General features: G+C 40.5%; 1 protein-coding gene across 14 annotated transcripts; it reads left to right on the plus strand.

Annotated features, from left to right (window-relative positions):
- Positions 1-88: 88 nt before the first annotated feature.
- Positions 89-27,153, plus strand: dtna (dystrobrevin, alpha). Of its 14 annotated transcripts, none has more exons than XM_019348129.2 (24): positions 702-856; positions 970-1,389; positions 4,503-4,570; positions 6,476-6,556; positions 6,643-6,856; positions 7,162-7,247; positions 7,725-7,879; positions 7,985-8,090; positions 8,561-8,727; positions 8,956-9,080; positions 10,550-10,558; positions 10,933-11,016; positions 11,247-11,315; positions 13,505-13,600; positions 14,500-14,581; positions 16,288-16,382; positions 18,130-18,243; positions 18,439-18,535; positions 19,579-19,602; positions 20,507-20,666; positions 20,781-20,870; positions 20,967-21,063; positions 23,282-23,399; positions 25,908-27,153. In XM_019348129.2, the coding sequence occupies exons 3-24, from the start codon at positions 4,504-4,506 to the stop codon at positions 25,935-25,937; spliced, it is 2,166 nt and encodes a 721-aa protein (XP_019203674.1). In that variant the 5' UTR covers positions 702-856; positions 970-1,389; position 4,503; the 3' UTR covers positions 25,938-27,153. The 14 variants fall into 14 exon arrangements, with proteins under 14 accessions (XP_005476459.1, XP_019203674.1, XP_003437918.2 ...); XM_003437870.5 differs by lacking the exons at positions 702-856; positions 970-1,389 and adding exons at positions 1,815-2,078; positions 23,527-23,565; XM_005476402.4 differs by lacking the exons at positions 702-856; positions 970-1,389 and adding an exon at positions 89-472.
- The last annotated feature ends 625 nt before the right edge of the window (positions 27,154-27,778 follow it).

The raw sequence follows: 27,778 nt of genomic DNA on the forward strand, positions 1-27,778 counted from the left end.
TTGTTTCATCTGCATGACGTCATCTTCTTTAAGCCACATGATGCCGAAAAGCCGCAACTTGCAAACGACCTCATGTATGCGTGTATATAAGACCACGTTATTATGCGCCATAATCTGCTCCTTTATGTTTTTAGCATCTTTTTAAAATATTTTGTTGTATCAAACTTTAACATTTTTGCTGCCACGCTGACGCAAGTGAAGAGATTCCGCATTACGTCATCGCGGAGGCCACATATTGGAGGCAGAAGCTGCCTTGTTCCGATCAGCCAGTGTGCGCTGCCTGAAAAACATTTTCTTCCACAACACAAGCTTTTTTTTCGGAGGTGCCGGAGAGCGGCTCGGGCACGGCCGCTTACGTGCAGCGATGCAGCAGCCTACACCAAAGAAACCGTGATCGCGCCCCGGGACACGACGACGAATTCGCGGATGGAAAAACAGTGATGTTGCATGGCATGCCTCGAAATAAATTCTGGTAAGTGTTGTGCAAAGTGCTGCTGCTGCAGTCGCGGGAGGAGGGAGACTGACGGGCAACGAGAGGAGCGAGCTTAACCCACTTTGCCCCTCCGGGTGAAATGAGTTTGGCAAGTTTTGGGTGATTTAAAACGGGAGATGTGCAGGTAGTGAAACGCGGATAATGGGAAGGAAGGGGTGGGGGTAGGTGTTCCTACAATAGTGAGACCTTTTGTCTCATGTCCACACAGGTGTCTCGAGTATGACAGGTGATGCATGAGGGCTGAGCGTGTACCACAGGGTGCCTGTTGCCACCCCACCCCCCAATGTCCTGCTACCTTTCTTAGGATTTTAGTAATGCTGCCCTAACCTCCACAGGGCAACATCACTGAGTCCATACCCAGAGGTGCATCTCTCTTCAGTGCAAATTTGTGTTTCCATGTTGGCTTTCACATTGCATAGTTAGACAGGCAACCATGCAAACTTAATCCCCTTGTTTGTTTTCTTGTGACATTACAGAATTCAAGCTTCTTAATTCATGCAAAGAACTCACTGGGACACTTGCTACCCATAAATCAGTGTCTGCGCTCTCTTTTAACGTCAGGGTCCCAAAGTTCTTCCCCTTTTTGCAGCTGAAACCATGGTGATCATCAGCAGGTGACAGAGAGCCCTCCCGGCAGACATCACCGGCTGGTACCAGGCATGAGGAGAACACCGTCTGACTACCTTTACTACACCACAGCAGAACAGTTGATTAACCTTTAGTCAGCAGTGCAGCTTTTCCCTCTTGTTTTTTTTTTTTTTAAATTCCTGTCTGGAGATGGGATTTGGATGCCAGTGTAGTTCAGTCTCGTGATATAAAAATAACTCTGGCCAATCAGTGGTAACAGCTGCGATGTACTGTCCCAAGCCAGCGGCACAGATTGGACTGTAACTCTAGTAAGTGCTTGTGTTTGGAATTGTTGCATGTCAGCCTGGTCCAAGTACACGGAGGAGGACATAAATTAACAGTGCTCTCCTCAGGTTTTTTTTTTTTTTTCTTAATCGCGCCGCTGCAGAAATAGAATCAAAATGTAAATAACTGACTAATAAGGCTTGTTTTGGTCTGATATTTGTCCAGCAGAAATGCTGTGCAGCGTAAAAAAGGAAAAGGGGGGGTGTGTGGGATAGAGAGTGGCAGGGCTAAACACGGCCAAGAGTCTTGCAGGAATGAGTCACACTAACTCTCTCTCTGGACTGTTAGTGGTAAAAGATGATTTGCTCTTTTAAGGGCAGTTATTTTCTAATACTTCCAGTGTGGCAGTGCCACAGAGAGTGAGTAATGTTTGCCAGGGCCAGATGTCAGGCACGATGTTTTGTGGGGGTCTGCAACTAGAGATCCGGCAAAGCTGTAGAAGAATGTGGCACCTTCTCATTTGTAGTTAAAGATAGTGACAGCACATGCTGTATCCTGGCTCACAGTTTCTAGTTTCAGATGTGTTCGGTTTGGCCCGTCCGCACGGGCCCGTTTTGTTTGAAAGGAGTTTGTGTCATGGACGGTTGTTTTAGGAGAAAGGTCGACCTGGCTTTGTAATAACTCTGCTCAGGAAAGGGGGGGAAAGGAATACGAACATGGTGCTTTATGAAAGGTAAGGTTGATCATGTCGTTCCCTTCCCCGCACTGGTTTAATATCAGCTCTGGCAATAGATTGTATCAATCTCAGTTATTTCCAAGAATGAAAACAGACCGCAGAAGGTCACGTAGCTGGCACTCTGGATGTGTTTGCCTGTGATGTGGCAAAGGGTATCACTTTTAATCTAGACAATGCTGTATATTTGTACACTTTTATATTTGCTTAGTCTGGAAGTGATAAATGGGATTGAATATCCATTGCTTTCATGATGACATTGGACTTGTGGCTGCTGGCAGTGGCCTGACATTACATTGCATCTAAAAGCGCTGTGGTTGTATTCATCATTCCCTTTAAATTGATGGGATTTATTATTTGCGATATTAGAGGGCAGCGTTTGAATTCTTCTGTGGCCGTTTTGATCTGTGCTCTATTGTGAAGTAATTTACTGAAATACTGCACTTTATCCTATAATTCCAAGTTAACTTATTAGCTTAATTCTCCCCTCTTGAAGTGGATTTCAAACATTCCTAGTGCTCCATAACTGACTGCCTGCACTGGCAAGAATCAGAGGAAGGCAAGCAGGAGGTGGGCCAGAAAACTGTGGTGTTGTTTGCATTTTAACACTAGGTGAATTCTAATTTCTGCACCACGCATCTCTGCAGCATAATATTTGGGTCTACCAATTACTGTCAGAGTAATTTGAAAAAGCATGCCTGAATGACTGTCTCACAGAAAAAGCGTTTTCAAGCCACTCGCCCAAGAAGTGTCACTGTGCGCTCAAGTATCAGCCCGCCGACCGTTATCTCATAAAAGATATTTACTGGTGAAAAACTTTTCTCTACAAACTTTGCTCGTCTGCAGTGGGAGGTGTTATATGTGTGTGTGTGTGTGTGTGTGTGTGTGTATGAGTGTGTGTTTTAACGAGTGAAGCGGCTAGGATCTTTGCTGCCATAGCAACAAAACCACATGACTAGGTGTATTAGATTGCCTCGGACAGTGTGCAGCGAGGCATGGTGTGAGCATTCTCTCTCTGCAGCTCTGCCCCTTTCAAACTCCTCTCCTTGTCCAACTTAAACATATTCCGATAACCACCGCACTGCGCTGCATTCAAGTTGCAGTTTACAAAATATGAATACTCTCAAATTTGGAGTATAGCATGATGTTATCACAGCCGGATTGTCCTGCAGTGGGATGATGGGGCACAATGAGCCGTGGGCCCCTTTTGGCTCCCTTTGATGTTTTTGGGTTTTTTTAAGAAGTTTACACACCGACAGCTCTTGTGATCATTTTTATCTGTTAATTTCTCTTTATGTAAGGAAATTAAAGAGCAGTGACCTTTTATTAGCCTTTCCGAACACAAAAAATGAGGGAACTGTGATAAAGTAGTTGAAGGAGTGTTGCTGGGGTTCCTGCATTGGGAACTGTGATAAATACATTAAACACTCTGTTACTGTTGGCATCTAAAGTGAATAACTGGCTAACCACGTTAATTTGATGAGTTCAAACTTCACCAGACTAAATATTAATAATATTAATATCCTGTACCAAATTTGGATGTTCTCAACCTGTTGATGAGCTCCTGTCAGTTGCTTGATATACCAAAACAAAGTAGCCATCTTAATACTGTTATTATCTGTGGTAAATTGGGAGCAATGCCTCATTATATAGTACGCAGGAGGCACTTAGCAGTTTTATGGTGAAGTGCACGAGAAATCTTCTGCTGTAAATGTCATAGTAAGTTAGCAAACTCAGAATTATAACATGTGCTTAACCTTCATGTCACGGATGGAAGTTTAATTGTGTTACATCTCTGCCATCCTTCCAGCAATCTAAAGCAGACTTTTTGGGCTATTTTAAGCTAAAAAAAACACACCTGCATTTAAGAGGCAGAAACACTGATTTTTGCTACTGACCTTGGTGCATATGCATTTCTGGGAGCTTCTTTCACATGGTGCAAAATATCGGTAAGAGAATGTTAAAATTGGGTGTGCAAACATTTATTAACATTTGGGACAGTTTTTTGCTAATTGCACTGATATTTAATGCTGAAAAAAGTGCAAAAAATAAGACATGCTTGTTATCAAAATTAATGATATCAAGCGATCGCTTGCAACTTATTGCGCTCATGTGCTCATTTAGTAAGTCTGTCCCCTTGTCTGGAATAAGTCAGGTGAAAGGCTTTTAGCCAACTTTTAGCTGAATTATCAGGATATCCACAACTGATTAAACTTTAGATAACCAGAACAGAGAAGCTGCGTTTGTATCAAGTTTAGGAGTCATTGCTTTAAAAGTCAAGAGTTTAATCTACTGCCATTATCACTGAGTCATAACGATGTGTGTCTAATGTTGATGTTAAGCTTGAGGAAGAGCACCCTGAGGTTGCGACTGCTAATGCTGAGGCACTCGGGTTCTGACGCTGTTTTCTCTCCTCTTGATCAGAATGATTGAAGACTGCGGGCAGAGCGTTGACACCATGGCAGATAGAAGGCAACTGTTGGTGGAGATGAGTAAGTGCTCAGGGCCGCAGCTCACTGTGATCTATGCTGGACTGTTTAACTCAATGACCGTAAAACTGGCAATTTCTTTCTCTCTCCCTCTCTCTCTCTCTTTCTCTCTCTCTGTAAGTTTCATGTACAGCAAATATCATAAAGATCAAGTGTCAACCACATTGATTTTTAAACACACAGGCCTGCAGTATGACCTCATGCTGTCTGTTCGCACAGTGTGAAGGCGCTAATTTAAATTTATTGGAATACAGCTTATTAATATAACACTGTTTCATATATAATATTTTCACAAAAAACATTTATTGTTCTAGTTTTTGATTAGTTCCATCCTTTCATGCGGTAAGTATTCCCATTCGTCGTGTTTAGAGCTGCTTTGTGGACACTGGATGAATGGTGGGGTTTATCTTGTCCTTAAAAGTGAAACTATCCACATTCGCAGCTCAAACCAGTTTAGAGTTGCCGTTTAAACCCAGAACTTTCTCACTGTGAGACACACCGGACATAATAAAAAATAATCTGGCTCTTAGGTCTTGAAACTAGGTAAATGCAACATGAGATAAACTACAAAACATGATATATTACACAGTGTCATTATTTATTTAGCAAAAACGAAGCCAAAATGCAGAAGCAGAAAAACATCTTTACTGCTTTCATAGGAATTAAGAGGCTTGTAGAATTAAGTAGGAGCCAGGTGCTGCTAATCAAATGCCTTTGATTAATTGATCATCAGCAAATGTGAGCACCTCTATTAATCATAGGTTTGGCAGTTTGTTGCGCTGGAGCATTCAGGTGTGTGTTACACAATGGCAAGGAGGGAAGACATCAGCAATGATGATATACAAGCAAATGTTGGTGCCCATCATTCGGGGAAGGGTTATAAGGCCTTTTCCAACCAGCTTTCAATCATTTCTACATTTTGAAATATTATTCAGAAGTGGAAAATATTCAAGACGGTGAACATCCTAACAAATTCACCCCCAAGGTCAGACAGCAGAGAATGCAAAGAACCCAAGAGCTACATCTCAACTCTGCAGGCCTCAGCATGTTAAATGCAATTAGAAAAAGCCAAGACCAAAGTGGGAATGTGTGGCCAGAATGCACAGAATCATATTTGGTAGAAACCAAACACAGCATACCAGCACAAACACCTCATACCTGCTGTCAGGTACGGTGTTGGAGGGGTGATTTGGGCTTGTTTTACACCCACAGGACACCTTGTAGTCACTGAGTCGACCATGAACTCCTCTGTATAAACAGTCAAATGTAAGGCATCTGTCTTTGCCTAGACACCAAAATTCCTTCATAGCGATGTGAGAGACTGATAAAGCCATGCAGAAAACGATTGCTTCATGTTATTGCTGCTAGAGGTGGTTCATTTATACTTAAAATTGGCATGGCATATTTAAATATATTATTTAAATATATAATATTTAACCCTTTGTACTCCATTTTCAGTATTAACTCTCAAGTGACCAAGCTGTTTTAACAACTAAAATGACTGAACAAGCTTTCCTGTTCTTTTTCCCAGTTATAATTTATACAGGAATACTTTTTTAATGGCTCTGTTTGTGTCTATCATGCATGTACTCTTTCTTTTATTGATAAAATGTTCAAAGGTAATTATGGTGTTCAGTCATTTTCATATAAAAAGGAGTTACCCTGACTCATCTCTATAACTTGAGCTGTTTTCATAGTCATTTTAGGCACTAAGTAACTAAGCTACGGTTCACTGCAGAATTTTAAAATGCAGTGATAAGAAGTGGGAAATTACAATAAAGCCTAAACCTGTAATGTAGTAAAAAAAAAAAAAAAAAAAAAATCTATATTTTGTTAGAAAACACTCTATCACTTGTATCAGTGGCACATATTTGGTCATTTGAGGGCTAAAGAGTGATTTTCCTACAGGGGCTCAGGATTTGGATTCTATACGACTGTCGACCTACAGAACTGCCTGCAAACTCAGATTTGTGCAGAAGAAATGCAACTGTGCGTATGAATTTTTATTTATTTAGTCTGAAATGTTGCACGTGGCCGAGCCAAAAAGGCTTATGTTGACGTCTTCCTGTTTTCAGTGCATTTGGTCGACATTTGGAACGTCATCGAGGCTTTCCGAGAGAACGGCCTCAACGCCATGGACCTCAACGCTGAGCTCTCCGTGGCTCGTCTAGAAGTGGTACTGTCCACTATCTTCTACCAGCTGAACAAGCGCATGCCCACCACGCACCAGATAAACGTGGAACAGTCCATCAGCCTGCTGCTTAACTTCCTGCTGGCAGCCTATGACCCGTGAGTAAACGCGTCATGTGACAAGCCGGCTGCTGGTTCTGTACTTTCACCTCGGAGGTTTTGACGTGAGCTGATGCGGTGTGAAATGTGACCGTGAAAATCCAGACTCTTTACCCTTCTAATGTCACAACACGCAGACGTAGAGCGGATAAGTTTGTAGGCTGACTCATGCACATGCTTTTTACAAACACAGCTGATTTCATGCGATTATAGCAGGAACACTACGCAGCCTACGTCTTCACAGCTCCTTTTAAAAGAATACATGAGCTTAATGTTTTCTTTTTTCTTTTTTTTCTGTCTTTTAGGGAAGGCCACGGCAAGACATCTATCTTTGTTGTGAAAATGGCCCTCGCAACCATCTGTGGTGGGAAAATTCTGGATAAATTAAGATGTAAGAAACACAACAAATCTTTATCTTACTTTTAATCGTGAAAAATGAAATTATAATTGCCTATGTTGCCAGTAATAAATCAGCGAATTCTTCCTATTCTAAGTAATGTAAAATTATTAGGAGCTGTTTTTTCTGTGTTTCCGTGTCTGCTCTGGTTTTAAAACAAGTAGCAGCAGCAGCACTAGCACTGCCCTGGCTCTTCATGGCCGGGAGCAGTCATTATTCATTACTGTATGTGAAGGATAGGGTTTATTACACAATGTACAAATCTGTGGGGGCAGCAGCTTGTAAAAAGAGGGGGGGTAAAAAGGAGGGTTGGTGTATAGTTAGAATGGATCTGTATAACTGCTGTACTTTGATTTGTTTTCACAAATAAGTGGGATAATTGTATTGTGTAATGCTATAATTAGCCGACTGTGGTGGCAGCCAACAATTAGTTTGATTAATTTGTGTAATGCCTCTCTGCGTTGTTTCCAGATATTTTTTCACTCATATCAGATTCTGCTGGAATAATGGTGCACTCGCAGTTTGACCAGTTTCTGAGGGAGGTTCTTAAATTGCCCATGGCGGTTTTCGAGGGACCCTCGTTTGGTTACACCGAGCAAGCTGTGAGAACGTGCTTTGCGCAGCAGGTGAGGGTTTGACGCCCGCAGCATTTTGATGTCAGTAAGTGTGTGATTGCTTTAGCATTGACGGTGTGGGTGAATCTCACTCTTCTCTGCGCCGCACGTCAATAGAAAAAGGTCTCCCTCAACACATTCCTCGATACGTTGATGTCAGACCCGCCCCCTCAGTGTCTGGTGTGGCTGCCGCTCATGCATCGCCTCGCCAACGTGGAGAACGGTAAGGCGCGCTGGGGATGGAGAGGATGTAAAGTTCAGCTTTGCATCATGGTCTTTTAGTCACCGCGCACACCATCACAGACACACCTCCAGTAAAGATGACCCACTGGGACCTTACACCCTGTGTATGAGTGTGCATATCTTTGATGCACTCATCATCACAAGCAGAAGAAAGACTAATATATGTGCACATATAGAGCTCGATGCTGTGCTGCTTTGTGTTTATTTGCTCAAAATGTGGGGGGGCAAGATATCCCAGCACATCTGTCCTTAAATTAATGAAAATTTATTATCAGCTCTCTACAATGTGCAAAATATCTGGATTTACAGTCACATCTGTTGGTGTGTGTGTGTGTGCTTATGCATCTGCCTTCGTGTGTGTGTGTGTGTGTGTGTGTGTGCTTATGCATCTGCCTTCGTGTGTGTGTGTGTGTGTGTGTCTGTGTCTGGCCCCTCCTCTCCTCCCTGCAGTGTTTCACCCGGTCGAGTGCTCCTACTGCCATACTGAGAGTATGATGGGCTTCCGCTACCGCTGCCAGCAATGTCATAATTACCAGCTCTGTCAGGACTGCTTCTGGAGGGGGCATGCCAGCGGTTCCCATAGCAACCAGCACCAAATGAAGGAGTATACGTCATGGGTAAGGAAGGGAGGAAAAGAGGGAGGAGGCAAGGGGTGGGCTAGGGGAGGTGTGTCTGCACCGGACCAGTCATTGTGGCTATTTTTGTTCTGCTTCGCTACAACATGAGGAATCTGAAGATTCAGTGCAGGTGACAGTGTTACCGTGGTGATTTACCGTGTGCTTTGAAAAAGAAATGAGCATCCTTGCGTCCTTACAACCGTCACCTTGCTTCTGTGTATCCCCCAGAAATCCCCCGCTAAGAAGTTATCCCACGCCCTCAGTAAGTCATTGAGCTGTGCATCCAGCAGAGAGCCTCTTCACCCCTTCTTTCCTGAAATGCCAGATAAACCTCTCAACCTAGCTCATATTGTGTAAGTTCATCTGCTCTCTCCCTCTCTCTCTTTTTCCTTTATAGCACTGAAACTGAGGATTTGTGCATTCAGTGCATTCAGTGCCAGTTTGAAACCTTGAAATGTTTTAAATTTATCCCTCAGCTGGTAATGATCCTGTAGCTGCTTCCTTGGTCTGAAGTGATTCCAGTCAATCTCTTAGGTCAACTGATCAATCAGGCTTAATTACAGCCTTGGGATTGTTTGTAATCTGCAGCGCTGCTGCTACTTTTTCTTGATGTTTAGTGTTGTCGTATAAATAATGAAACAAATATCAGGCATGAAAGCATAGACTTTTAAGCACTTTGCTGCTGCCTATTAGAGCCCATATTACAGACATAAAGTCACTTCTGGTGCTGAGAGCTAAACTACACACTGATTATTCCATTTTTATGATTCCTGCAATTAAAGTTAATTGTTATGTTAATTGTCCCAGTTTTATAGCCCGCAAATGACCCAAAATTTTCAGAATGATGCCGCCAACATATTTACAGAAAATCAGATGGGTAATAGATTTCAATGCTAGTTTAAGAGGTAAAGATAACATGAGACCCGAAAGTTTGGTTATTAATATATTTTAGAATTTAAAAAATAAATTCTTCCTGTCCCTTCCTTTCACAGTAAAAGCCTCCAAGATATACAGTGCGACTGCCATAAGGCGTTTAATCAACAGATTCTAGGATTAAAATATAATTTGATCTTTGATTTTGCTCGATATTAAATGGAAGATCATGTTTTTCTTTAGAAAAAACTGTTTTTTAATAGTTTTAGTTGGGAATATCTAATATAGCAAACTAGGTAATAGAAAATTGCATTTAACTTATCAGTCAAACTGTAATTTGGTAATAAATGTCGACCAAAAAAAGTTCATTACCGTCGTTTTAATGGTGCACATAAGTCACATCATGTCTAAAGAGACAATAGTTAATAATAGAGTACAGTTTTAATTCAGGCTCAGAAAAAGAAGGAAAAAAAGAAATCTACTTTAAGAGATCAGAGAAAATCTTTTTGATTTTACAACACTAATAATGACGTTAACATAAGGTGTGAGGGGGGGGTTTGGTTTTTGGGTTTGTTTGTTTTGGTTTTTTTAATTTGTAGAGGTGACAGGAAGTGTACAAATTTTCGTGCATGCATAAAACAAAATCGGATTCTGTACATGGATGCAATTTCATGAGGCTAACCTGTAATCTAATCTACAAACCAGCAGGTTTATATGCATGCTGTACGTTGGCAGCGCTACTTTCAGTTCTTTAAAAACTCACTTTTTCTTCACTTTACTGAATTATGCTATAAACTCAGTAGATTTGGGGCACTTTCTTCTGTGGCTGCCCGATTTTGTTTTCATTATTATTTTTTTCATTGTTTTTCATGTATTATAGTCTCTTCCTGTGCTTCTGTAATGTAATCAAGTATTTATCCCTTTCTTTGTTCTTTACATTCCTCAATAGAGATACGTGGTGAGTTTGCTTTGATTAATATGAATCATACATCATTGTTACTGTTACTGTAGATTGAATCCTTTGTATTGTGCTAATCGTGTACAGTCAGACTCATCCACTCACATTCCCCACTTGTGACGTGTCCCAAACACTGTTTTGTTTTGTTAATTCCCAGATTCATTCATTCATTCATTCTTGCATGTTCTCCTACATGATATCATACTTTGTTGTCTTAATTAGACACATGTATAAACCACTCAAGTGGAAATTCAGAGATTATAGAGTTGAATAAAATCCTCAAGACTGAAAGAATGAAAGACTAACTGCCGTTTTCTGTCTCTTTAGCTTTTCTCTCAGATCAAATTAAAAACTAACACGTGTTTCCTGTCCAGGCCACCAAGACCGGTGAACATCACCAATGACTACTCATTCTCCCACTCCATGCCTACATCAGGGAACCCTTACTCCACCAAAAAGTGAGTACATCCCCGCTGACAACGGGCGCCCTGGATTTCACAACAGATCTTTTCAATCTGTCGTGCTCCCCAAAGACCCCGTGCCCCGTGAACTCCATGATCCACGCTGTCTTTATTTTCCTTCCCTTTATTTTCTCAGTCTTTGTGTTGGTGTGGGTGCATGTGTGAAGATTTGTGCATCACCATTTAATGTGTTTTCTCGAGCTGAATGTAAATGGCTTGCCTTACAGCAAGAATAATGTTGTTGGGCAGAGAAAGCCCCTGACTGGGGCTGCTCCACATCTGCTGAAAGGGAGAGGGTAAGTGGCATAGGTGTGCATATGAGAATGCCTTCGTAGCGCGAATGCATGCGCAAACTAATATAGATAATAATCATACGCATTAACTAGAGTGCTTATCATCCTGAGGAAACTATTAGCAAGCCGGGTTTCTTATAGAAGGCTGTACACTGTTATTCTCTAGGGGCTGTTTCAAAGACGCTAGATGAAGCATGCATCATGAAGATCATTGGCGCTTCGTTTAGAGTGCCTATTATAATCTCTTCATTCACACAGATATGGGAAACACTAACTGCCATTTTCTTTGAATGTTACCATCAGTCAGCTCATATGCTAGGCTATAAATTCCCAGGTTCATTGTTTACGGTGTATGTGAGCCGGTATATTCGTTTTAGACAAAGTGGGATTAAGGCGCTTCCTCGGTCAGTAATAATGTTGTTTTAGAAGATGTAGTTTAGTTGATTTTTCTAGTGAGAGGAATTTGTGCACTTCTGCACCTGCACTTGAGAGAGGAAAGCATTCCTCTTGGGCACACTGCCCCCTTTCATTACTGAGGCTTATAGAAAAACATACAGATGATGTGATGAGTGATTAGCATCGCTCGCGTTATTCTTCTTGTGCATCGCAGACTATCTGACATTGAAGTTGCCGTTGAACAGGCTGATAATCCCATATGCTACAGGGCCTGTTTAGAAGTTTGGTAGCTGACTACAACTAAAGACAGCAAGGATTATTGTTAATAAATTTATGACTTTAAAGTTTTAGAAGCATGGACGGTATACAGTAAAAGGTCATAATAAATAATTCACTAGCAGGGACCGCATCCTGAGGTAGATTTGACGATGGGAGATGAACAGATCTGAGACTGCGGTTGAGGACTGGCAGCGTCGGGCAGACCCCCATGTGTTAATGAGGGACGTGAGAAATTAGAAGGGGGGAGGGCACAAAAATGAGAACGATGCACCTGTAGTTCAGGGAGGCGTGTATATCGTTAAAGAGCAGGGAGGGGAGTGTATGAGGTGTCTCATTTCTGATCTCCAAAAAGGTTTTTTTGTTGCAGTACCATGCATGGCCACTGGGAACAATTGCCACCGAGGGTTGTGCTAATAAATTCTTAATATATCCATGCATATATCTGCAACTTCACTGGAGTGTTGTTGTATCTCATGGTTTTCTTTCTTTTGATACTTCACTAATTAACTATAAATTCCCCAATAAAGGCAATTTAAAAAATAAAATGATTTTATTTTTAACAATAAATTAATGGTGTTTCATTTAGATCATGACAGGTCTCCTAAACATTAACAGCTGATTTCCAGCACATACAGTATATCGTACGTCTGAGCTCGGTCGGGTCAGTATGTAGTACTGGCTAGTGAACATCCATGATAATTATGTGGTAGCCTTTGGTCTTGTTTTGTTTTGTTTTTTCATTTCAAGGGTGTCTGGGCTCTCTCTTAGCGATGGGGTGAAAGGCTCAATCATTCAGGAGGGACTCACAGTAGAGTCCATATTCCTCCACATTGAAAGGAGCCAGCTGTGGAGGTTCGGGCATATAAATAGGATGCCTTCTGGGTGCCTCCTAGGTGAGACGTGTCCTTAGAGGAGGAGGCTCCAGGGTAGACCCACTTGAACGTTTACATCTCTCTGCTGGTTTGGGATGAGCTGAAGGAGAGGGCTGGGCATTCCTGCTTACAATGCTACCCTTGTAATCACTGCTTTCTTCTGACATTGTAACTTACATGTACGTGTAAATGCTAATAAAAGAAGCTGCTATTGAAAATATTGTTTGAGCCGCATGGTCGCTACATTCGAGGTGTTTGCAATCCTGGTGGATGGCCTCTATAAAGGGGCCATGTACACCTGACTTATCGTGAATGTTTAAGCAATAAATAGATGTTCGATAGTTTTACTATGATGACTAAGTGCCTGTAGAGTATTTATCTAATAGTTTTGTTTTGTTTTTTTGTTTTTTGCTTGGCATGTCCTCAGTCTGCTCTTAGCCTTCATCAGCAGTGTCTCTCCCAAACATAATATGGCCTTGTTTCGCTCTAGTCACCCATGAATGGCTGCTTTTCAGCTGTTCTCCTCCTCTTTTCTTTTGTTGTGTCCTCTCCCTGCCTCCCTCGCTCTTTCCCGTCCCCACTCAACCCCGTTGTCACCTGTGTAACGCAATGTCTTGTGTTTTGTGAAACCCTGCACTGTTCCAGGTTGAACTACAACCTCGATGTTGCCGATAGACTTGCTGACGAACATGTACTCATTGGCCTCTATGTGAACCTACTCCAAAACAACCCCAAAACATGGTTAGTGGGTGTGCCGCTGTGTTTGCCAAACACTAGTGGAAACTATGTGCTCCGCTGAACTGCTGCCTTTCCCCCTAACCTAGTCTGAGTGTGTTACAGTCCTAACGATGCATGCTGTCAGACTGTTTTAGAGGCTGGTTGCTTTGACCTTTGACCCTTTCTGCATTCTCCGGCAGTGTTTCTGACCGAGTTGTATCCAAAGTGGGTATCAGGGTCTATTTCTTCAAACATTATGACTCTATAACTCCAAGTTTAATACTTGTCTCAGCCATGCAGCGTACATGTGTTGTCTTTGAGTGAAATGTATCAAGTTAAAAGTGGCAGCTTTTTTAATTTTGTGTAACTTCCAATACAGATTAGTTTAGTTAACTGGTATCAAATTGTTTATTAGTCTTTTGTTTGTTTGATCCTGTAAATCTTGTGACTTTTAATAATTTTTTTTTACTGCAGGTGATTTGACATATTTTCTATTATTGTTGTGTGGCCTATGATAAAATGCCTACATGTGTGTTTTATTGGAGAATGACTTCCAGATAACATGTTGTGTTATTGTAGCAGCTTTTGACCCTACTTGTATGCATGCGTGTGCATAAATGCGTAAATACAGGGCTGTATGGTTTCTTTGCTTTTTGTTTTTACTGTATTTGTAATTAGATAAGCTTTCAAATACAAAGCGATCGATTGCTTTGTATCTCCACTTTTTTACTTAACCCCTCTTAATTTATGCTTTTCGTTTCACGCGAATAGCTTAGCGTTACTTCCTGTCGAAGCTTTCATGTCATGAAAAGTGAAAGTTATTTGCTTTTTTAACATTTCTAGTGCTCATGTTGCGTCCACATACATGTTTTATTTTTAATTGTGCCGTGTATTGTTTCTCTCTCTGTTTTCCTCTTGATCAGTTTGCTGGAGAGCAGTAACCATCAAGATGACGAGCACAGTCTCATTGCTCGCTATGCAGCTAGACTGGCTGCTGATGCTGCGGTGAGATAAAAGACATTCATTTCACACAAACATCTTTCATCGCTGTCCAGTTAAAAAAACAACATAAAAAAACTCGATTTGACATTAACTGCTACTCTACGTTAGAGGGTTTCATTCGTTTTTTTTATAGTCAAGAAGGTGATCATTCTCTGTTATCATTCTTAACAAGCATTCTTAACCAGTACAGGAGGGAAGTATACATTTCTACTAGAAACTAGTAATTTATACATTTTCCGAAAAGGCTCTTTACTTTAGGAATTTGAATTTGAAGAGAGTTATATATCATTTACAGCGCTATAGTCATGGGTTAAAGTTGGTCAGAATGATCCAGAACAGGTTTTTGGTGCTGTGCTTTGAACAGATATTGGATCTATCCAAGATGGACTGCTGGAACATTGAAGTATGCTAATTTTGTGTTATGCAGAGTTTAGTGCTAAAGTGAGTACTCTGCTGTGGCAAAGTTTAGAGTAATGAACTGTGTTGGACTATTGTGGAGCAGCTGTGGCGTTCATGGTCAGTGTACCAGGGCAACAAACAATTTAAGTTTGAGCCAATGATGCTGATTAGATTCACTCACTGAATTCCACCTTTACACTGTCTAAGGGTTAGAAATCAGCTGTGATAGTTTATGTAACATCTGCTTATATCTAGCTAACTTCAGCTGGCTAAATCCACAAAGAGCAGCAGCACAGGTCAGGTGTTCGCAGCATGCGCACAAAATCTACTGGAGCTCACAGTAGAAATTATTGTGACTAATTTCTAAGTGATTCTCTTCTCTACACTCCACCACTACAACTGATCTGTTCCCACAGCAGCCAAACCCCACCGTAACCCCTGACTGGGCTCATTTTCCTGTTTAGATGTGGAGGCAGAGTCACCCATCTACAGTGTGGGCAACAGACGTTCAAGCTGAAAACTTTTATTAGAATTAGAAGTTAGGTTGATATAGTTTGATTTCTCATGTACTCATTTTATTTTATTATTGTATTAACACGACAAGAATCAGTTAGTTTTGCACCAGTTATTATTGTGTTGTATTTTCTAATTACCTTTTGTTTTTATTTAATTTTGACATTTTAGTTTTTTAATTCAGTTTCATTTAGTTTCTTTTTCAGTTTAGTTTTTATTGTTGTAAAGTGATTTATTTAATTTTGATTTTAGACTTTTAATTATAACTGGTTTTACCAGATTAACAAGTATTAAAACTATAGATATTACCTGTGTATGTTTATTGTATTTTATTCACAAACTTATTTCAGCTTTACTATTTTTCAGAAGTCTATTTTTTTATTTTAGTTAACAACAATGGTTTTTAACATCTGGTTTTGTTTTTGTTAACTATAATAACCTTGCTTTGCACACACGTAGCTGATGGAAATCTCCTGCTATGAGTACATTTCACAGCCTGTACTTTTTCACTTTACTTGAGTAAATTGATCAAATCAGTATTTCAGCTTTTACCACAGTATTTTTAAACACTTTTTTTAAAAATCTGTATTTCTACTAAAGAGAAGAATGTCTGTACGTTTGCCACCTGCGCTAACCAGAGCCGTGTGCCTGCTCATGCTCTTATCGGAGGTCTTGATGGATGGCTGGTGACTTAACTGCTTTGTCCCCTCCTGTGAGATATGTGATAAGCTGGTGGATGACATCACCTAGAGGTGAAGCCAGTTCACGTGATGTCTCTCGCTTGGTTTCACCAACAGGCTCAACAGCAGAGGGTCCCCACAGACCTCCCCTGCTCTCTGGATGCCAACAAACAGCAGAGACAGCTCATTGCCGAGCTCGAGAGCAAAAACAGGTTAGGCATGGCTGCATCGGAGAAACTGCTCGCCTCCTTTCTTTTGAAATTCACCTTTCAGAATGAAGGCATCTCTGAGCAGACCTCAAAAAGCATTCACTACTCCAGGCTGCCATTAAATACTAACTTAAATACTGCAACTGAAAGTCATTATTTAAGGAAATAAAACCTATTTAACCTCAGTTATATTATTCTTTTGAAGTGGTTTAAAATTGCAAATAAAAAGACATAAAATATGATTCTACAAAGAAGTAGCTGTGAAAAATTAATATTTATTAAAATTAGGGAAATTTATTTTGAGGTGGAGGCAAAGGTGAGTAAAAAATGTGAACCAGAAGGCTGTAATCAATAATTTTAGCTTGACCATGGATCATATGACCTCAGAATTATTCTCCTTTTTCCCTGAGCTGATGTGTCTGCACCAAAGACATTTGGACTTATCAGCTTAAAAAAAAAATAAAAAAATTAATGACTCTATTTATCTTCCTCCTATGGAAGCTTGTTTGAAGTTGGGGATTTAAAATTTATTTCAACCTGTGTAGTAATATTATATTTTTATTGTATTTATATGATTAGTTGGTAAGTTGAGTAAAATGTAACTAAACTAGGAAGCTCTAATCAGTATTTTTGATCTATGACTTCTTTTCTTGTTTCCACCACTGAAAAAAAAAATTACATTTTGCCATCCATATGTCAAAATTTTAGGGTTATTATCTCAAAATTTCAACTTTTTTTTTTTCTCAAAACTGAGAAAATAACTTGAAAATGAAGAAAGAACTTAAAATTTTGATTTCTTAAGTCAACATTTTGAGATAATTACCTGAACTTTTGACTAATGGATGACAAAAACTGTATTTTACATTGGTGGAAACAAGCTTCTGTATTCCTAAGTGTTAGGGTCCTGCAGGACTGGGTTAATGTGATAACGTAACACCTGTGCTCTTCCTAATCTGACAAGTCAGAAATCCTCCCTTGTTCTACGTTTACCACTTTCATACTGTGATATTTGGTTGCAGCAGAGAGCAGTTTGTATAATTTAAATTTTAAAAAAAACAAAACGCTAAAAACATAGTGCAAGTCACTGATACTCGACTTATGGCCCACTATAGGAAATCAACCAGCCTGTCAATCACTTCCTAATCAACAACAACTTCACTCAAGGATTTCCAGCTGTGTTTAATGTTGTATAAATTCTTTCAAATGTAATCAAAGCTTTTGCAGTTTCTTCTACTGAATGCAGGTCAAATCTAGTGTCAATCATTGGAAGTTAATGTCATTAATATAAACAAATTATTTCAAAAAAGATGAATTATGAGCCTTAAACTGTTTATTCATTTTTTTTCTAATAAATATTTATGTGTACTATTAACCGGATACTGGCCTGTGGACACTACAGTGGTGTATCAGTGTACCAGTATCTGTGCTGCACTTTACCTCTAAAGTACCAAAAGGTAGAGGGGTTTTGTATTGGAGCATTTAGCTGCTGAAGAGCCAGGTGTTTCCCATAGGAGTTGAAACCAAACAGCTGAGAGAAGGCGATAGTTGAACTGACATTACTGAGATAGTCACAAAATTATATTGTTCTGTGTCTGCTGGATGCTATAAATAACTGAGCTGATGAACAGCTTGTTTCTGCTGCCTCATAGTGGCTGGAAATGCCAGTTACTGCAGGTTTAGATCATCTTGTTGACTTCCTGTCAGAAACACAGTTTGACGTGGCACTTGCACATGTTTGTACTCATCGCAGAGAAATTCTCCAGGAAATCCAGCGACTGCGCCTTCAGCATGAGGAAGCTTCCCAGCCGCCACCAGACAGGGGCCAGCAAAACCCCACCCTGCTCGCTGAGCTACGACTCCTCAGGTAGCTCCGCCTACTTCGAGTTACCAAATGCAAATGAGTTATAACAGACAGCTTTGCTTAGGCTGCTAAAGAACATGCGTAATGAATATTATGTTTTTCAGTCTGCAGATGTTCATTATGTTGTGGGGGGGGGGTTTTAGCCACTGACGTGACATTATGGCTTCATTATGCTGTGCAACTTGTTTCTTCTGTTAGGCAACGCAAAGATGAGCTTGAACAAAGAATGTCTACTCTGCAGGAGAGTCGCAGGGAACTCATGGTGCAGCTGGAGCAACTAATGATGCTTCTCAAGGTACTACAGATGTGCCTTTCATCTCTGAGCGCAGTGCAGTCAGATAGTGAATAGTTTAGTTTTATTCCTTCTGATCACTGAAGGAGCAGACGCTATGTTTCCTTTTTCCAGAGTTACTTGGACTGAATCATATCTGTCGCAGACTGTTTACATAGAAAACATGGACATGTGGGCTATAGTGAGCTATATATACATAATAATTATTATTATTACTATTTTACAGCAGGTGGTGACCAATATGCTCCGATAAGGGATTTTTCCTTGTGTTACTATTTCTCTTAGCTGTGAGGACTCATCATAGCTCAAGAATGTCAAACTGGCTCTTTGCCACAGTGTGTCTTTTATTCTGTCTCCCTCCCCTCACCCCTAACCAGTAATGGCAGATGGCCTACCTTCCCTGAGCCTGGTTCTGCAGAAGGTTTCTTCCTGTTAAAAGGGAGTTTTTCCTTCCCCCAGTTGCCAGTTTTTAGCTCAAAGGGAATTGTTTGATTGTTGGGGTTTTCTCTTTATTACTCTAGGGTCCTACAATATAAAGCACGTTAGATGACTGTTATTGTGATTTGGCGCTTTAAATAAATAAAAGTGAATTCAACTGCTGTAAAAGAGAACAGTGATAAAGGGGGGTCTTTATCACTAGGAAAAGCTGTAAAACTTATGAAAATACAGTTTAAAATCCAAAGTTTATGCCCTCCTTCATATTTTCCAATGCCATTCAGTGGTGCCGGATTGCAGACTTACATGGGATCTTAATTCAGAGGATGCTTTAGAAGACATGTCTGCCACCCTCTACTATGGGGGGTGAGTTTGATCTACAGTTGACATAATGCAAGTTTCTCAAAGCCTGCACAGCCTGCCTGCAGTACTGCCTTAAGTGGGGAAGATATTAATCTAATTAGCCCAATAGGATCAATGTTAATCCACTAAACTTGCACGAGGAAGCCGCGTGCTGACCAGGTCTTTGCGGAAGTCCGATTCGATTTTACAGACGTGGCTGCTGTTTCATGAGCCGTCAGACATTCTTTTTTCTTTTTCTTTTTTTTTAGCGGGAGGAGGAGCGGAAACAAGCTGTAAGTGTGAAAGAGAGGAAAAAGAGACCAGGATGCATGTTTGAAATGAAACCTTTGGTGTGGGTGTGTGGCATCTGCAAGAAATAAATACATTTGAGACCAGTGAGATGTCCCTTTTGGAAAAGTGTGTTTTTGTTGTAAATGCATTGTGTGTATATCTTTAGAACAACATGTCTTATACTCACAATAATGTGACCACAGTATCAGATGCAAACACTATACTGCCAAAAGTATTTGCTCATCTGACTTCACAGGCATATGAACTTGAGTGACATCCCATTCTTAATGCATAGGGTTTAATATGATGTCGGCCCACCCTTTGCAGCTATAATAGCTCGAACTCTTTTTCAAAGACCTTCCAACGCCAGTGTTTATGGGAATTTTGGACTATTTTTGAGGTCAGACATTGATGTTGGATGAGAAGGCCCAGCTCACGGTCTTCACTCAGATAAATCCCAAAGGTGTTCTGTCAGGTTGGGACTCAGGAATCAGGAATTCACTGAACTCCTGGGAGCGACTCATTCTTTCTTAAATGTTTGTTGAAGCAGTCTGCATGCCTAGGTGCTTGATTTTATACATCTTTGGTCACGGAAGTGATTGGAACACCTGAAGTCAATGATTTGGATGAGTGAGTGAATACTTCTGGCAATATAATGTATGACTGGTCACCATATATGAAACATAATTGTTTACTAATGGACATTTTTAATTTCTTTACATGCATTACAATGATGTTCTGGATTATTGAAACTTTAAATATTAATTCAGCATCTTGTGGTTTGTTCTCTGCAAATACTTGAAGTGGCTTTTAAGAACATGAATCTATTTGTAGCAGCATGTTACATTATACTGCATGGGAGTCGTTCAGATTTTCTTCTTATACAAAAATGTGTACGTCCTTTAGACTCAGGGTCCCGGCTCGCCGCGCTCTTCACCCAGCCACACCATCAACCGGCCAATTCCCACACCAATCCACTCGGATTCTGCCAGCACGACCCCGACTCACACACCTCAGGACTCACTCATGGGCGTGGGCGGGGACGTTCAGGAGGCCTTCGCTCAGGGTAACACAGCGGCACCACAGCGGCCTGAGTACTTGTTATTGGAAACTTTACATATCACACTTTAAAACTGTTTTTGTTTTTTTTTGCTTTTTTTTGTTGTTCCACCCCCCAAAGGTCCAAGGAGAAATCTGAGAAATGACCTGCTCATTGCTGCTGACTCCATCACTAATACAATGTCATCACTGGTTAAGGAGCTCAATTCAGGTAAAGACGAATGGAGGGAAAACAGTTGTAACAATCAGACTTATTATACATGAACTGTTTTTATTATCTTTCCTTTTTTTTTTTTTAAATAAACAGAGGGCGGAAGTGAAACGGAGAGCACTGTAGATTCAGATTTTGGACGTGAACTACTGGCCACAAACTCCTCAGATCCTTTCTACGCTTACAAACCAAGGTACCTTTAAGATACATAGAGCAGTGAAAGTCATGTTTAGACCCTGTACTCAAGCAAAAGCAGCCATATTATTAATAAAAGTATACACAAAGTCTTTTTTGTCAAGCCATACCATGAAGATATGAGAAAGAGATGTTGACGCTAGGTTAATAAGAGAGGTGACGAGCACTGAGCAGGAGTCATGCTGAGAAAGAGCACCACAGATGTGATGTTTGCTTTGAGAGTGTCGATGGAGAAGTATTGAGAAGGTCATAAGACGCTTCACTGCGTCTTTGCGGATCTAGAGAACACATATGATAGGGTGGTGAGAGAGAAACTGTGGTACTGCATGAGGAATTCACGAGTGAAAGTATGTAAAGGTGGTGCAGGACATGCAGGGCAGTGAGACACAGGCGGGATGTGCACCTGCAGTGACAGATGGGTTCAGGTGAGGGTGGGACTACATCAGGAATTGGCTCTGAGCGCCTTCCTGTTTGTCATGGTGATGGATTCGCTGACTGATGAGGTCAGACACGAGTCTCTGTGCATTATGATGTTACACACAACATTGTGATCTGTAGTGAGAGTAGGGAGCAGGTGGAGAAGAGTCTGGAGAGGTGGAGGGTTAAAGTCTGGTTAATTTTAGGCCCGTACAAACAGTTAGAAATTTCAGCTCAGTTGAAAAGATAAACAGGAAAGATTTTTTCAATCTTCTTTCTTCTATGAGTTTATTTCTGAACATTTTTGGGGGGCTTCAAGCCCTTCAGATTAAAGTATCTAAGAATTTTAAAGGACTCACACAGAGGTGTCTTCTGGCTTCCGGCGCCTCTGGGCTGCGACCGTGTGCATCGGGGCACAGTGGACGGTTTATCACGACCGTTTTTTTGGGGGGGGTTTTTTGTGCCGTGGTCACAAACCTGTCACGAGCCGACTTAACCCACTCATGCAAAGAGTAGAGTTTGATCACACAATAGCAAAGGCAGCTTATAAATAGACTGTATGAACTTTTTTGTTTTGCCATGTTAAATTACTACTTTGGACATTATTTACATTTATAATATGTACCCATGCAAAAGCAGCATATACATGTGAGGGACTTAAACGTTGGGGGATTATCCCACCGAAAACAGATTTTCTTCTGTCTGTTTGGGGGGAAAAAAGTCATTGCTCAAGTTGTTCCAGACAGCTTTGATTGAACAGCGATAAGTGACAGCCTCTTCAGGCATCTTTATGTCATCCTAATCCTAAACAGTCCTGCCGTTCACCACGGCAGGTGCAGACGGGAAGGGTCAGATAGCCTTAGCTGTGGGAAAATGATGATTGAAATCCACAACAAGCACCTTTATCCTCCACAGGAGACGTCAGAGGGTGCAGCTAATATCTGTCTGAGCCTACTCTGGTAGCGCCGGCACTGCTGCTCCAACACTATCACCCAATGTCAAAGCTGCAGTTCTCCTGTGAGCTTCAGCTAGCAGCGTCACATGACCTGCCCCCCCCCACCACACAGGAGGCAGAACTGAAGCACTCACACAGCTGCTGCTGACAGTTTATGCTTTGCTGACCTGCTGAGTGCGCCTTTCTCCCATAAACTGTTTATGCTTTCCTCACGTTAATGGATAGTTGACATTTAACCTACAGCTACAGCCTACGCCATTATGACATGATTTAATCTGATAATATATTAAACGTTCAAACACTTTCATACTATACTACTGTATGGTTTTTGTTTTTTTTGTTTGTTTTTTTTTATCCTATTACTGCAGTTAGTCATAATAATGATGCATGGATTGGGAAAAAAAGCTTAAGACCCAGTGATAGCACTGGTTCCAGGGCTTGGGCGTGCACACCCTTTGAATCGCTCAGCTGTCTGTGGGACTGAGTACAGTTTGGGCAATGAGATTGTTTTACTTATTGAGAGGAAGCCCATGCAACTTCTTGTTATTTGTGATCATCTTGAACAAATGGCCTGTTATGCTTGAGTACAGGTTATAAAAATGTGGAATTCTGTCATGAATGCTGCTGATTTTCTCTTTGATTTGGCTAAAATGTCAGTGGAGTGGGCGCAAATTCAAGAACTTTAACAGCAAGTTGTATTTCGTGAAGCGTTCAGGCTGTTCACCGTTTTGCGTACACCAAGCACTTTATACGTAGGTCATATCTTAGACTTTTATAGAGAACCGTTCAGTCGCATCCATCCCTTTTTTTCCCTGTTTTAAACTGCTTTGTTTTTTCATGACAGACCTGCGAGCGCTGCCGATGAGGAGTGCTTTGAGAAGGATCTGGAGCGGCAGCTGGAGGATGAGCTCCAGTTGGATGAACTGAAAAAGCACAGGCAGGAAGCGGACAAAATGTGCATGGTGAGTTATAGCTTTCCAAGACTGAAATAGCAGGAGAAGGTGGCATATTGTGTGTTCTGAATTATTAAATTGCCCCTTGTCAGTACCTGCTCTGACCTGCTGTGCTGGTTTTAATTATGTGGCGCAGGTGACTCTGCAGCAGTGACCACGTAGGTCCAGGTGACTGGTAAGTTCTACCTGTCAGCTGTAGATTTTTTTTTTTTTTTGATCTCTAGTTTCTAGTGCACATCATCATACCAATGTAAAATTCACCTAAACATCTGGAGAAATGTCACATAGCAACTGTTTATATTCTCTCTATTGGTCATTACACACATGCAACCAACAGCTAGTGTATCTTGTGCCTAGCTTGTGCCTTCTCCATGGTTGTACCAGCAGAGCAAGCTTCACTCACCGCAGGTGTGCAACACTAAGTACACGCATCATTTTCTTTAGCCTCTAGGGGCAATGGCGAGTCCATTGTTTCTCTAGCCATTAAGGGTATCACCAATCTGGATGTATAAGGCTCTGTGATAACAAAAGATGTTGTGGGTACAATAAATTAAAATTCATAATAAAATATGCAACAAAAGGGAAAACTACACTGAGGCCACCGCAAAACGAAATTTACAGTGTCGCTGGTGATCAACGACAACATCGCGGGTTAATTCTGGTCAATTGCGAAAACAGTAACTGTAATTTATAACCATAATATTGCCTATAAAAATATGAGAAGTCTAAGTGAGACTAGGGTAACTGATGGCCTTAGGGCAGCAGTGGACAGCTAATTTCCCCCAGGGGCCACATGAGAAACTGAGACTGTTGTGCAGGTTCACCCCAATAGGCTGAACTCAGTTCTGTTCAATATTAATGCTGTCTCTGTATTGTTGGTGTGGCCCTCCACAACAGTCTCAGTTTCTCATGTGGCCTCTGGGGGAAATTAACTGCCTCTCTTTGACACCTTTGATTTTATCCTCACCCAATCAAGAGTAACAGTTTGAATACCTGACACTCTCAGGGTTGAATTACTTCCATGATGTTCTTCAGTGTAGTGCTTGGCCACAGGATAATTCAACAATGAATTGCATACCTACATAAAGTAGGTGTGCAATAGCCTGTCAGAGGACTGTGTACTTCCTGGGTGATGTCCTTAAGGGCTTACCATTGCCCCTAGAGGCAAAAGAAAATGATGCAAGTACTTGGTGCTGCACAGGTGTGGTGTCTGAGGCTTGCTCTGTTGATATATTTGTATCTCTAAGCCCTAAAAAAGGCACAAGCCAGTATACACTGGTACATTTTTAAATCTCAAAATACCTACCAGTAAAATACAGGCATTTTATTACTTTTCCAAGCTGACCTTAAGTGCCAGGACTTGGATGTTTTATGATATGTTTTAGTTACAATCTTACCATTTTACTTGTTTCTTTGTTTTCTTTTTAATTTATAATCATCCAAGTACTGGACAGCTAGACTAAATGGACGTGAGTTTTAGCATTTAAGAAATACGTTTGATCTGCAGAAAAGTGAAGGCAAAATTAAAAAAAGGTGTTTCTGTCGATCCTGAAATCCATGAAGCAGGTTGTCCAGGAGTTTTTTTAGCAATCACAGAGCAGAGAATCATGCTGAGCTTGTGAATAACATGCTCGGTGACTGAAGGTGCACTTTTTACATTCTCGTCTTGACATTTTCCCCACCACATCAGGAACAATTTCAACAATTGCCTCAAACTCTTCTGAGCACGCTGACTTTGTTCTATTTTAAGGTAAACTGACAAAAATGTGCGTCTCTGGTTTTGTCTCCCAGTTTTCAGAATAAACGCTTTAAAACAATTTTGGTGGGAAATAGTTAAAATCGATATGAAGTGTCAAAACGTCAGTAATTTGTATCTCAAAAATAAAAACAGCATTTTCCAGTTTAGCCAAGTTGGATTTAGATGGACATCTAATTGTTTGAAGAACCGTTTCAGCTTCATAGCAAGCTGTTAAATAAGCATTATAACTTAAATGTGGACTTGGGGCCCAAACCTCTCTCCATCTATGTAAAGTTTAAGTTCTTAAAGCAGCAGATTACGATGATACTGTGCTTTTACTCCCATAAAATTTAAATAAATCCACCTTAGTTTGAAAACTGTGTGTATGATTTAGGGAGCAAAACTTTGTCCTTTTCGATAAAGAGCTGGTCTGAAGTTCTTTTTTTCTACTTTTCTACAGATGTTGGTGTAATCATTGTGAATTCTTTTCACCAGTCATGTAGTGAAGCAGATGTTATATCAGGCTTATTTTAAGATATTTAAGTTGATCTCTAACATGAAATTTATGAATCGCTTACCCACATGGCAGACGTGCGTCAGAAACGTGGATGAAGCACAAACATGCTACAGTATTGATGTTACTATGGGAGTACCCAAACAGCCAGTCATCCTTCCATCAATCCAATTTGTTTACCGCTTATCCAGCACACTTGTCAGAGCTGGGATTTGTCTGAATAATGCACTCACACGCCTTCTAACGTTGTCCTTATTCTTCACAGGCGAGCAATATGAAAAGCAAAAACAGCTGAAGACACTGGACGAGACGACGTTGGGCCGACAGTATAAAGCACTGAGGACATGAATTTAAGTTACGCTAAATCCAACCATAAAATACATTTATGTAAAGATATATATTTTTAACCAAGCACATATTTAAGGTAATACTGTGAGCTTATGTAAAGAGATTAATTCCTGAGCTGTCTCTTATACCACAGGTGCCATAAGGAACAAAACAAAAAAAGGAAAGAACACAATTTTGGGAAATTATTTCTTAATTTTTGTTTTGGTTTTTTTCTATATATCAGTTGTTTAGCAAATGTACAACTGCACTGTTAGGACAGGGTGGACACCGTGATTCTTTGAAATCAAATTGTTGTCATCTTCTTTATAATTTGTGATAATGAGCCTGGGATTATGTTGGAGCTGATGATGATGATGATGATGTAAATGATCAAAGCTGAAATCTTTTGTAAGCGTGTTGCCCTGGCCGGGTTACCATGAACAAATGTTAGTATATTTCTTACAGCTGCTGTTGAGATGCTTTGGCTTTCTATTTTTATTTTTTTTTGAGCTGGCCAATCAGATGCGTTTCTTTTATTTGATACATTAGTGTTAATAATAACTCACACTGCCTTAGCTGATTGGATGACCTCTCAATGGAGTTTGTTCAACCTGTCAGTGCAGCATGTAGCTTACAACAAAACCTGCAGCAATGCTGGAAGTCTTCACTGGACATGATAATACTGATACTAGTAGGGTTTGTTTGTCTGCAGAGGGAACTGGTCTGCAATCATGTATGCTGTCTATTAAATGTCAATTAAATATAAGATATAGATGACTGGTTCTGATGTCTGGAGCTGTTTTTTTTGTTTTTTAAAGTGGAAGAAGAGATGACACAAATGGATCCAAATCACTCAAACGTAAAGATTTACAACCATGAGGGCATTGAAGAAACTGCATTTACTATCAGTGGTTTATGAATTAAGGTTAAATCATAGATAATCTGCCATTGTTCCCTTTGCTAGTCACACAAATCTTTGTGACTTGCACACAAACACACATATACACACACACTCGATGTATTTTCTGAGTGTGCACCAAACTTTACCCAGTCACTTTGGGAAAAGTGGCAAGCCAATCTAAAATCATAAATGTGTGAAATATCTAGTTTGATTTTTGAGCAAGTTCATAGCAGTGATTTTGCATGGTGGTGGTGCATAATAAAGTGTTGACACAATATCAAAATTTTCGCCTATGAACTCCTTTCTCTTTCTTTTTCCATTCCAGAACGGCACACTTCAATTGGCTTGGTTTGGCAGTGCACATTTATTATCTGTCATAAATGCACTGTTGACTGCCCTCAACCTATTGTCTATAATTCATCACAGAGACCCACCATCTGAGGTAACATAAAAGCAGCCATCCGGCACTGAATCTCATAGTCATGTGCATATTAGGAGGGAGATTTTTGCTCTTGGCTCAGGCGCCATCAAAAGCATATGAATTAACTGATTTTTAGGCTTTATTATTGTAATATGGGTTTGAGGTTTGTTTGGGGTTGTTTTTTTTTTTTAACACAAACGAGGGCCAATCATTTCATCGTTTGAAGACAGCTTAAATAGATACACACTGAACATTCATCTCCAACTCTTTACAAACTACTAACCACTTTATGACAGCACAATATAAAGAATATATTCTGCCTTCATCTGCTCCATGTTGTGTGTACTCAGGTAAAATGGGTAACAAAAACTAACAATACAACAAAGAATATAGTCCTAGGCACTTTTGTCCATTCTCAAAAGTGCATCACTGCACCCTGGTGGTAAAAGAGGGAAGTGCAGCTTCAACAGTGAATAAGAAACATTCA

The sequence above is a fragment of the Oreochromis niloticus genome, linkage group LG18 (genome assembly GCF_001858045.2).
Source record: "Oreochromis niloticus isolate F11D_XX linkage group LG18, O_niloticus_UMD_NMBU, whole genome shotgun sequence".
Taxonomy (NCBI): Eukaryota; Metazoa; Chordata; class Actinopteri; order Cichliformes; family Cichlidae; genus Oreochromis; species Oreochromis niloticus.

Bases quoted from the DNA above. Each gene is read 5' to 3' on its own strand.
- dtna (XM_005476400.4), top strand. The intron at 7,248-7,724 runs GTAAGAAACACA...CGTTGTTTCCAG, and splicing joins AATTCTGGATAAATTAAGAT to ATATTTTTTCACTCATATCA. The intron at 23,400-25,907 runs GTGAGTTATAGC...TATTCTTCACAG, and splicing joins AAGCGGACAAAATGTGCATG to GCGAGCAATATGAAAAGCAA.